Source organism: Triticum dicoccoides, chromosome 7A (assembly GCF_002162155.2).
Source record: "Triticum dicoccoides isolate Atlit2015 ecotype Zavitan chromosome 7A, WEW_v2.0, whole genome shotgun sequence".
Taxonomy (NCBI): Eukaryota; Viridiplantae; Streptophyta; class Magnoliopsida; order Poales; family Poaceae; genus Triticum; species Triticum dicoccoides.
The window spans coordinates 737,482,581-737,494,594 of record NC_041392.1 but is presented as its reverse complement, the minus strand read 5'-3'; the positions used below and the strand labels follow the sequence as shown (position 1 = coordinate 737,494,594).

The window sequence follows — 12,014 nt, the reverse complement described above, 5'->3', positions numbered from 1 at the left end:
ACCTTTTTTCAAAAAAACTCAATTTCAATTCATAAGCTCCCTGACTTCCCTTCACTTTTTTACACAAGAAGAACACGGCAGCATGTTAGAGGATCGGGCTCCCTCACCTTGTCCCCTTTCCCCACCCACACGGCGCCGCGGCTGACCTCCACCTTGCTGGCTGGCCGCCGTCTCTCTGCCCGCCCAGCTCCCGCCCCCGCCCCCGTCCCCGCCTTGCCTCTCCGCGCTCTCCCTGGCCACCGCGCCGTCCACGCCGACTCGCCCCACGACGACCACCGCGCCGTCGCTCCCCCCTCATCTTGAATGCCGGCGTGGTGGCGCGCCACCGGGAGCTGCGCCTCCAGCCACCAAGATGGTCACCCGGTCTGCTGCTCTTCCCCCTCGGCACTGAAGATTTGCTTCCCTGTCTCCCCCCGTTGATCCTCGAGTACCAATTATTTGCAGGATCGATTCACCTCCAGCGAGAAGCCGGGGGGGATTTCCACTTAGCCGGGAGCGCCACCCACCACGCAGCAGCAGCAGCAGATGAATTTCCACTTAGGATTAGTCGGGCTGGATTTCAACAAGCCAGTACTCCAATTTTATTAAGCCAGTACCCCAATTTCAAGTATATCTTCTTGTGCTTCCCAGAATTTATTTCGCAATTGCTGGGAATTTATGAGCTTATTCTTCATGTTTTTTCTTCAGGATGATCCAATATGCTGAAAAACACCAAGTGGAAATTGCATGCTGTTTGACTTAGCATGCCCGGATGTTGCCAAGAGGCAAGGATTGTTCGAAGCAACACCAACACATTTTATTCTTCATGACATGCACATACATCTTTCACTGGAGCGCATTGCCAACATGCCTGATTACCAAAGCTACTGCATCACCGTTGCTTCAGTGTGTAGCCTCATCTCCGAGTACGATGTGATCCGCACCTATTGTTTACTTGATATTATTGGTCACAGGTCTTTGTTTGCTGCTTTCTTGGCATTGCCGTGGGATCCTGGACAGCAAACAAATGCTGGTACCAAATACCTAGCTAGCATTGGTATAACTGCAGCTATTTGTGTTCGACCTCTCAGTTGTTCATGGACTTCAGTTGAGTTGAAAGCCTGGTCTCCATCGTTGCGGCATGTTCCTGGTCAACATTACATGTGGCTGATGATTTGGAGGATAACTGACGATAGACCTATTACTGCATGTTTGGTTATGCTACAGACCACTGAATTTTGTTCCAAAGAAGTGAGCTCATGGAAGATATCTGGTTTCAATATCATTATCAGTATCCAAGCTGACTACTGGTATGCGTGCTCTGTTCCTGACAATACATATCTGCAATCCATGGCCGAGTGCTCTCCTGCTGAGATGCTGACTTTGGATCCAGGTGACAGTGTATGGATTCCTGTTGCATATGTTGTTGTTACCGATGGCGTATGGACCGTCATGTACTTCTGGGTGTTCCTCGTTCTTCCACGGGCATTTCAGTTCCTTGCTTATGTTGCCATTTGGAGCTCCTGCAGTGTGGAGTTTTGTCAAGGCAAGTTGTCAGGGGATCCAGGCATCTGGGCCCTTCTCTATTTCCTGGGACTTTTCACTCAAGCTGAAGTCATAGGAAGGAGGAATGTTGTAGCTCCAACCTATTACCACGGCCACTGCCTCAACCATGCTCTGACAACGTCTCTGTCAACCAACACTATTACCTTGATGCTTTCTGTGACCAAGTGAACATCAGCGACGACTACTTTCTTGAGCAAGTCAGCGTTGTTTGCTACCTCAACCTCGCCAAGTTCCGCCTCAACTACGGCACCCACCGGCCACCGCCACCTTGGCGAAGTCATGAAGCACCAAGTACCATGGGATCCCTTTGGTTTCCACATTGAGTTGGCTTGAGGGCAAGCCGAAATTTAAGGAAGAGGGAATGTCAGCGGCCTCACTCTCTGTAGCTGGGCCGTACAGAGGGGTGCCTCTTGGGCCCGGGCCTGCCAGCAAACTACTACTCCCTCCGTCCGATAATGTAGGACGTTTTTTGACACCACACTAGTGTCAAAAAACGTCTTACATTATGGGACGGAGGGAGTACATGAGATGAGTACAAATAGAACAGAAAGGCATCTGAAGACGGGGACGAACGGAAGGGCTTCGGCCTCAGCGTGGCGTGGTGTCGTCTTCTCCGCTTTCCCGTTCCTGTACTGCTCGTCTTCCTCCCCTATCCCCTCCATGAATTCCATTAGTTAGCTTCCAATTCCTCCATCAATGGCTTGCAACCTTTGAATCATAGCTGGGTTGTTAACATTTACGCTGATTCTTCAGTTCAGTTAAGTTGAGACACCCAATTCCTCTGTCCCTCATCTGAAATCTCTTCTTCAGTTAAGTTGAGACACCCAATTCACCTGTCCCTCTTCTTAAATCTCTTCTTCAGTTAAGTTGAGACACCAAATTCCTCTGTCCCTCATCTAAAATCTCTTATTCAGTCTAGCTTGAGACAGAGTTTTTTGCTTCCCCCGTCCCGCAACGGCAGCCGCAACATCAGGTTCAACAGTATCATCAGTTTCGCATAATTTCTTGAAAAAAAAATCTGTTGCCATTTCCTCAATCTGCTTCTTTTCCTGAACCAAGTTCCCCTCTGCATCTTTTAGTTTCCCTGATCTTATTTTTCCTCTGTCGACATGCGGCTTTTCATTGAAAATACATATGCTGATTTGTTCCCCCTCTCTGATAGTAGTGACTCGAGCGCGTTGGCGCCATAGCATCTTCTCTTCTCTGTACAGATATATTCATCCAACTCATTTGAGCTCTGAACCAGACTTGTGCCTTAGCTTCTGAGTTCTGAACTCTGAACCAGTTTTTTTTTTCTACTTCAGTTCAGTTAAGTTGGGACACCCAATTCCTCTGCTCCTCGTCTGAACTTTCTTCTTCAGTTAACTTGACTGTGGAATATCACATTGGATGTCCAAAGGAACAACAATGTACTGCGCCGTATTGACTGTGGGGTAAACTTTTTTTAGGTGTTTCATTTGGCAAAAGAAAATAATAACATTTTGAAAAAAGGGGGCTCAGTTAAGGAAAGAGGGGACTTTTTTGGCCCTGAACTGAACTGAACGGAAGGAAAGAGGGCTTGCTGAGCCTCCCCTGTTCCTCCCTTCAAATACCCCCCCTCCCGCCCCAACCAACAAACGCAACGGCCCCAACCAACAAACGCAATCCCCCTCCCACCGTCGCAAGATATCCGAGGCAACTCACCCCGTCCCAAGAAATTCTAGCCAAGAAACCGGAAGCAATCTCTGTCCGCCTCCAATGGCCCAGGAGGCCAATTGCGACGGCGAGCCTGCGATGGAGTCGGCCGCCCTCGTCCCCGGGCCGCCGGCTGCCACCCCGCCCCCCTGGACGGACGAGGGGTCTCTCCAGTTGCTGGAGATCCTGCGCCTCCATCTCCGGGGTGTCCCGCACTGGATCATCCCCCGCTACGTCATCACCGGGGTGGACCTCTACGATCGGGAGCCCCAAGAGCTCCTCCGCGCCCACCCCTCCGCCGCCTCGACCGACGGCAAGAAGGCGCTCTACTTCCTCAACCGCGTCCGGGCCAAGGCCAAGAACGATGGCTGGAAATGCCGTATGGCTTCCGGCGGCACATGGAAGTCCGAGCGTGCGCCGGTGGACATATGGGGCGCCTCCCGCATCGCCGGCACCCACCAGAACCTGTCCTTCATCATCAAGGGACCCAAGGGAGAGGACCTGCGCTCCGGCTACATCGCCCAGGAGTTTGCGCTCGCCGGCCACGCTGGTCGCCTCGCCGGCGGCGACCAGCTCGTGCTGACCAAGGTGTACTTCACCCCGCGGGGAGAAGAGGCCGTCTCCAAGGCCAAGGAACGCGTGATGGCCAAGGCAAAGCGCAAGAAGACGGCCGCCGCCGCCTCCTCCTCCTCCCGGGCGCCTCTTCCGCCCGCAGCCGCCTCCTCCCCTGCTCCCGGCAAGACGCCGGCTCCCATTGCCGCCTCCTCGCCGGCTCCCCCCAAGAAGGCGGATGCCCCTTCGTCCTCATCGCCGGCGCTCATCGACCAGGCAGTCTCCGACTCGTCCGCGGGAGGATCCACCTCATCCACAAGGTTGCTGCTGTTGGAGGTGGGTGACTCCCCAGTAAGCCAAGCCCAGGACTTCTCGATCCGGCACATCCTCAGGGCAGCGGAGCTGGTAGGCTCCTCGCTGCCCTTGAACAAAAGGAAGCCTGTCCCATTTAGTTGTGATGGCTTGTTCTTGCTCCAGGAAGGGCCCAGGAAGAAGTTTCCATCATCTCCATAGAAATCCTAGACAATGTAGGGGCAGTGATCCTGGTTACCGAGAAAACTCATCTGTGATGTTAATTCTTGAATACTTTGAGTTCATTTCGATGAAACTAATGCTAGTTTTGCCTGATGAAACAAATTCTTGCTCTTCATACTGTCTGGATGCTGGTTTGGTCTTGTTCTTTACGGAGATCGTTATATTTGTCTTGCTGCATTTTTCCTTTTTCCTGTTGTAATCACAGCAGACAAGTGGTTCTTGTAGAAAGGAGTTTCTACTCTGGCCTTTTCATCATTTTAGAGAATTTCTTATCTCTGGTGTATTGCAGAAGGGCTTGATGTGGATATGTTGATATGTATGTGTCTGATGCTCTTGCTAACAACTTCTGATTTGTATGTCAAGGTGTAAAATTGCATGTTTAACAAGCACTCTGCTCTTATGTATCATTTTTGTTTAGCAAGCACTATCATTTTTGTTTAACAAGCACTCTGCTCTGATGCTCTGATGTATCATAGACATCTAGGGGCAGTTATCCTGCTTACTGAGAAAACTGATCAGTGGTGTTAATTCTTGAATACTTTGAGTTCATTTCGATGAAACTAATGCTCTTTTTGCCCGATCATACAAAATACTTGTTCTTTATTACCGTGTTTTCAGACATAATTGTTCTTGTTCTTTATACTGTCTAGTCTTGTTCTTTATACTTGTTCTTTACGGAGATTGCTATATTTGTGTTGCTGCTTTCTCCTTTGTCCTGCTGTAATCACAGCACAGACAAGTGGCTCTTGTATGAGGATTGACTTTCTACTATATCTGGTGTTGAGCATGAGGACTGACTGATTTTGCTGGGTCCCCACTGTTGCTTCACTATCAGTAGTACTTCCTCCGTCCCATAATATAAGAGCGTTTTTGACACTACACTAGTATAAAAAATGCTCTTATATTATGGGACGGAGGGAGTAGCTTCTAGTGCAGCAGAAGACACTGGAAATTCAGTTTCCCCATTCTGCATCAGATTGTTGAAAGGGGTATTCTAACTGAAAAGGTAACTGGTTAGAATTGATAAAGATGTTGACTCATTTTTTCTTGCTTAAATTGATTCAGCTGTTGCATCCTTTTGTATTGCTTAATTAATCTACACAGGAGAGGTTTCCCTAGTTCTATATGATACAATACACCTGCTCTAGCTTTCATCGAATGTTACAGTTTATTGTATCGTTTTTGTTTAACAAGCACAATTTGACATATCAGTTTATTAAGAAAGTAACAGCTCAATTTTCCTGTAGGTGGACTGAGGTACAATTTCTATTATTGATGCAGAGAGGAGGCTCTTGGTAAATGTTCTACAAGTTGATGATAACCAGCATTTTGTTTTGCTCTCTGAGAGGTTGTTCATTTCATTTCTCTAAATTTGAAGTGTATATCTCTATCCGTTGTTCTCTTCATACTACAGTTGTGTACCCCTGCGATTTTTTTATTTATATAATTATTTCAAGGAAACAAACACCACCTTTGTTGACCAGTAAGTGAACACCTAAAAGGTTATGTTTGCTCATGATTTTGTGCAGAAAGAAGTTACTTTTTGTATTTAGAGTTGAACAAATTAAATGCTGACACCTATAGTATTGTACGAAACAACGTGGTCTCTCCAGCCATGGACATGGCTAAATTATTATTTTCCAGTTCTGAACATCGAGCAAGTAGATACTCTCAACATATGTTACCTGAGATTATTATAAGAGCGATTTGACAAAAGGTGTTCACGTGATAATTTATATGCTTGATTTTCCCTAGAAAGTGTAAGGATCATCTCCTTTAAGAAATTTAAAATTTCAGTCAAAATGCAAGTAATTTCACATAAAATTGGATGATCTAAAAGCTCATAAAAATGATAAGGATGAACAGAAGGCCATTTTTACTTGTATCGTGTGGTTGACAAATTTTGTATGTTTTCCTTTTCTTCCCACTTCCAGAACTTAGCACAGTTTTTACATATCTCAGTAATCATTGACCATGTAATTTAAACAATTGTCTTCTTTTCCTGTAGTTCAACATCCCGCTAATAGATATGGTTCACATTGGAACGGTAGCAAGCAGTTCTTATTCTTGCTGACACTCTCTAAATGGAAAGTTGGAACACATCATGTAAATAACAGTGAACTCCCCCCATTAGAGGTTCTTATGGTTACATAACCTGAATTAATATTTAATAGTGATAGGATCCAACAGAAATGATTTAGTCAATGGTGCTCTGAGGACATGTTTGTCCTGATTTTGCTCTGTTATATATGGTACGTAATGTGCCAACCTTGCATGGAGTTGCTTGACCATTGGTTTCGTAAAATTATTGTCTACAGGAGAACATTGCCCATGCTCCTCACATATTATAAAGCTTTCCAACAAATTATTGTCTACCTTGTATGAGGATTGACTTTCTACTATATCTGGTGTTGAGCATGAGGACTGACTGATTTTGCTGGGTCCCCACTGTTGCTTCACTATCAGTAGTAGCTTCTAGTGCAGCAGAGTACATCGGAAATTCAGTTTCCCCATTCTGCATGAGATTGTTGAAAGGGATATTCTAACTGAAAAGGTAACTGGTTAGAATTGATAAAGATGTTGATTCATTTTTTCTTGCTAAATTGATTCAGCTGTTGCATCCTTTTGTATTGCTTAATTAATCTACACAGGAGAGGTTTCCCTAGTTCTATATGATACAATACACCTGCTCTAGCTTTCATCGAATGTTACAGTTTATTGTATCGTTTTTGTTTAACAAGCACAATTTGACATATCAGTTTATTAAGAAAGTAACAGCTCAATTTTCCTGTAGGTGGACTGAAGTACAATTTCTATTTTGATGCAGAGAGGAGGCTCTTGGCAAATGCACTACAAGTTGATGATAACCAGCATTTTGCTTTGCTCCCTGAGAGGTTGTTCATTTCCTTTCTCCTCGTCTAAATTTGAAGTTTATATCTCCTAGAAGGTTATGTTGCTCATGATTTTGTATGGAAAGAAGTTATTTTTTCTATTTAGAGTTGAACAAATGCCCGTTAGAGCATCTATTGCCATGTTTTAGTTCAACATCCTGCTAATAGATATGGTTCACAGTGGAACGGTAGCAAGCAGTTCTTATTCTTGCTCACACCCTCTAAATGGAAAGTTGAAACACTATGAAGTAAACAACAGTGAACCATATATATTAGCCTTTCACTTTCCCTTTTTGTAGTTTAAAGGTTTATCTGTTCTGAATAGTTCATTAGACATGAGTTGCTTGCGGTTACATAACCTGAATTAATTGTGATAGGATCCAAGAGAAATGATTTAGTCAATGGTGCTGTGAGGACATGTTTATCCTGATTTTGCTCTGTTATATATGGTACGCAATGTGCCAACTTTGCATGGACTTGCTTGACCGTTGGTTTCGTAAAATTATTGTCTACAGGAGAACATTGCCCATGCTTCTTACGCATTTTAAAGCTTTCCAACAGATTCCATATGTTAGTTTGCATGGAACTAGTTCTTCTCAAATCAGTCACCTATGTTTATATAATTTAAATGGTCAGAAAATTACAAAAGAATTACAGAGCCACAACTGGTTTCTTTTCTTGATCAATGGTACTACCAAGCATTTTTTTTACTGATTTTTGGTCTGCATTTCACTTCATCAGGAATGGAACTAACTTAATATTGTTGTTCTTGATGCCAATCTGTGACCTAACTTTAGCACCAGCTGATGACCATTTATATGCTACTGAGAACTAGATTATAGTGTTCCAGTTAACCTTTTGGTTTGTGAAGTTTAGTTGCGCTTCATAAGAATATAAGAACAAGAACAATTGCTTAATCCCTAATTCATTTTGTTTTTTATTCATGCTATCTACTATGTGTGTTTAAAGTTTTTTTTAATCTATTGACCATGGTTGATGAATATGTTGGAATGATGGACTTTCCTGAGCTTCTGTGGTCTTGGCCTGTGTCTTCATGCTCATGCAGTCGCAACCCTATCCATAGACTCACGTGAAAAAATAAGTACATGTTACAACATTTGATGATCGCTATTTATCGTGACAGGAAGTGTCAATGTCCCCCCTTCCAGAAAAACATAGGAGCGCAAATGACCGCACATGAGGCATGCCAACTTCTAATGGAAGTCATGCCGGGAAGAGGCGAATTCCATGCCAACCATGCTGTGTGTATATGTGAAAGGACCGACTGAACTTCAGTACTCAAATCGAATCCTGGTGGTAACTAGCTCGTTGGTGAACTTTGTGGATCTGCGGATGGATCTGACACTGAATATGATCCCACAGGGACAGCGAAAGAGATGATCACTGAAGATGACACTGCTACAGGAGAGGAATTCCGAAGATGATCCAACCGTGGTACAAGAGATGATTCTTTGATCAGACAAGAGGTTTCTGAGCTGGAGTAGATCCTTATTAGTTGAGTTATCTTGCAGCTCGAAGGAATTATTTGCATACAAGTGTTGTACGTTGTAATCTCCTCTGTTTTATGAATTTCGGTGTAAGCATGAAACTTTACTTCTTACTATTATTATTATTTTTTGCAGGCAATTCTTACTACTACTTCGGTACGAGCAATTTGACATAATAGCACGCTTTTCTCTGTACCTTGATGAAATAGCACATCTTTCTTTTTGTTCGATTCAATGGCACACTTTTCCTTGGTACAAACTGTCTTTTATCAAATTGCTCTATATGGTACAGGATGGACATGGCGCTAGGTGGGTTAGCTGTGCTATGTTACGCTCACTGGGTGCAGTATAGTAAGCTGCGCCCAAGTGGGCCGCCCAAATAGGGGGTTTTGTCTCTGACTATTTCTTAAAATAAATTGCTGGCTGCTGTTTTAATTATATTTGAGGGTTCGAAATAATCTAAAAATTTATGAAAACTTCTTCCTGTAGAAAAAAAATTATAAACTTTTTTTCAAGCCTCTTTGGAACAAAACAAAGCCCCACAAAAATAATCAATATTTTTGGAATCATGATTATATCATATTATATCCAGTTTATTTATTATTTAGGGTTTGAACTATAAGTGTGTTGTGGGTATCTCCAAAATTAATGGAATTATTTCCATATGATAGCAGAAGGCTAAATATGTGTTTTGAAGATATTCGACGAAGTGAAATCCCTCGATTTAAGTAGATCAAAGATCCATGCAATTTATTCAATAGTGCATTTTTATTAGTGTTTGAAGATTTAAACCATTCCAACCCATGTACAGTAGTATTTTGGGGTGAGTCCATATGAATATAGATATGAAATCCATGCCAAACTAGTGGCGAAGCCATGTACAACTGGGTAGTCAATTGACTACCCAACTTTTTGGTAAAATCAGCATACACATCTAGAAATTCTACCAAAAAATAATACGAATACCTATATTTGATCACACAACTTCAAATTAAATACACAAGATTGTAGCTCCGGCACCGCCACTAGGAGTGACCTATATTTGACTACACAACTTCAAGTTAAATACACAAGATTATAGCTCTGGCACCGCTACTAGGAGCAACCACTGCCACTAGCCATCCACATTGCCAAAGGACATATATGGCCTCTTGGTAGTGCGGCCATAAAAGCCAGAATTATTTTCAGTACTCATCTAGTGGAGTTCGCTACACATGATATTGTATTATTTTGTGTAGCAAAATTATGCGCCTCCGTCTATTCCATGGGTTACAAGCTGCAACAAAGTCAAAGCAAGATAACATTCGAAGGAACTCCTATTTAAGAAATCACTTTAGCTATATGCAAGTTGCCTGAAAATTGAGTTAGGGTCAGTCGATTTTTCTGACCGTTGATTGCTGCTTCAAGATCTGCGCTTCCTTTTTTTTTCTGTTGTGTGTTGTGTCTGATTTTGGGCTGGAAATTCAATTGACCAGGACCTTAGCATGCTGAAGCCCATCAGCCCGTATGACGACCCAACCTTCCTCTATCTTCTTTTGTTTTTGTCTATATTTTTTTCTTCTGTTTTTATTTGTTTTTTGCTTTTCTTTTTTCTTTTTCTTTATTAGTTGGTTTTAAAATTTTCTTTTATGGATATTTTTAGGATGTTCGGTGGGCGTAAATGTATGTACATAAATACTATCTATATGTGAAAAAACTGCACTATTATATAATTTTTCTATGCATATTATAACAAGTGCAAATTAGTGTAAAAGTTGTGTGTAAGTTTGTCTTAATTTTCTTTCCTCTCAAAGGGTAATAACAATGCCACTAACTAATTCTTTCTTATAAAACTTTATTGTTTTGATTTAGTTTTAGTTTTATTTTATTTTCTTCCTTCTTAAGGGTAACACCAATGCCACTAATTCATTCCTTCTTAGAAAACTTCTTTTTTTGCCATATTTGCACTATGCTTATTCTTGCATATTTTGAATATGCGCATTTTGTGTGTATATTTTGTGCAGATTTTTCATTGTTTATTTTACTTTTTTTACCTTTCTTTCTACTTAAAGGGTAAATACCAATGCCACTAGTTCATTCATCCTTAAAATACTTAATTATTTTTATTAGGTTTTAGTTTTTATTGGATTTTATTAGTTTTAAAGGGAATACCAAAGCCGTTAATTCACTCTTTTTTTAGAAAACTTCATATTTTAGTTTATTTAGTTTTGTTTCATTTCCTTTCTGCTTTAATGGTATTACCAAAACCACTAATCCATTATTTCTTGCAAAACTTCAGTATCTTGATCTTATTTTAGTTTTCGTTCAGTTCCTTTCTTCTTTGAGGGTAATAAAATTTCACAAATTCTTTATTCCTTTTTTATGAAAAATCCACTATTATATGCCTATTTTTTTATTTTTTAAAAGAGCATTTTTGTGTATATTGGATGCAAATTTTGTTGTTGTTTGTTTTAGATTGTATTTTTTGTGTTTTAGTTTTTATTTCATTTCTTTCTTCTTAAATGGTAATACCAAAGCCACTAATTCATTATTTCTTAGAATATTTAATTATTTTTATTTTTTAGATTTTGTTTCATTTTGTTTCTTCTTTAAGAGTAATACCAATGCCTCTAATCAATTCTTGTTATGAATATTGTTTCTACAAAAAAAAATCCACTATTATGTGTTTATTCTTGCTTATTTTTAAAAAGTGTAATTTTCTAAGAAACAATCCACTATTTTGTGCTTATTCCCGCATATATTTGAAAAGCACAATTTTTTTGTATATTGTGTGCATTTCTTTATTCTTTGTTTGACACTCTTCTTTCTTTTGAAGGGTAACACCTTGCCACAAATTCATTCCTTCTTAGAAAACTTTCTTTTGAAACTTTTATTGTTATATGCTTATTCTTGCATATTATGAATAAGCGCAATTTCTGTGTAAACTATGTGCAATTTTTGTCTTTATTTTATTTGATTTCTTTCTTTCCTTTTTTAAGGATAATACCAATGCCACCAGCTCATTATTCTTGGAAAACTTTTTTTGGCTGGACTGTGGTTATTTTCATGCTCTATTGCATTCGATTGAAGGATGTGCCAAAAAGTTGAGAGATTATACAATTTATATATGATTTTTAGCACATGTGTGTATCTGTATAGTAGGTTGTGCTTTATTCATTTCTTTGATCGCTTGCTTACTCACGTACAGTTCGAGCTGTTGTACGCATGCATTATCATTCATTTTTGTGTAGAGTAGTTAGCCGCAACGGATAATGGAAAATAAAAACTGGGCGGGCCAGCCTAGAGGAGAGAACACAGAAAAAAATAGAGT

The 12,014-nt window shown here is 41.2% G+C and overlaps 1 protein-coding gene across 4 annotated transcripts in view; it reads left to right on the top strand.

Moving 5' to 3' along the window:
- The window catches only part of LOC119328586, a 9,386-nt gene extending 531 nt beyond the window's left edge, over positions 1–8,855 (top strand). The window contains exons 1-8 of one of the 4 annotated variants that reach the window (XM_037601568.1): positions 203–363; positions 445–607; positions 688–1,289; positions 1,373–5,311; positions 5,553–5,653; positions 6,624–6,859; positions 7,100–7,199; positions 8,341–8,855. In XM_037601568.1, the coding sequence (XP_037457465.1) occupies positions 3,283–4,284 (1,002 nt within the window). In that variant the 5' untranslated portion in view covers positions 203–363; positions 445–607; positions 688–1,289; positions 1,373–3,282 and the 3' untranslated portion in view covers positions 4,285–5,311; positions 5,553–5,653; positions 6,624–6,859; positions 7,100–7,199; positions 8,341–8,855. Of the gene's footprint in view, positions 1–202; positions 364–444; positions 608–687; positions 5,312–5,552; positions 5,654–6,623; positions 6,860–7,099; positions 7,200–8,340 lie in introns of those variants that run through there. The other 3 variants (XM_037601570.1, XM_037601569.1, XM_037601571.1) reach the window with 3 other exon arrangements.
- Positions 8,856–12,014: the final 3,159 nt, after the last annotated feature.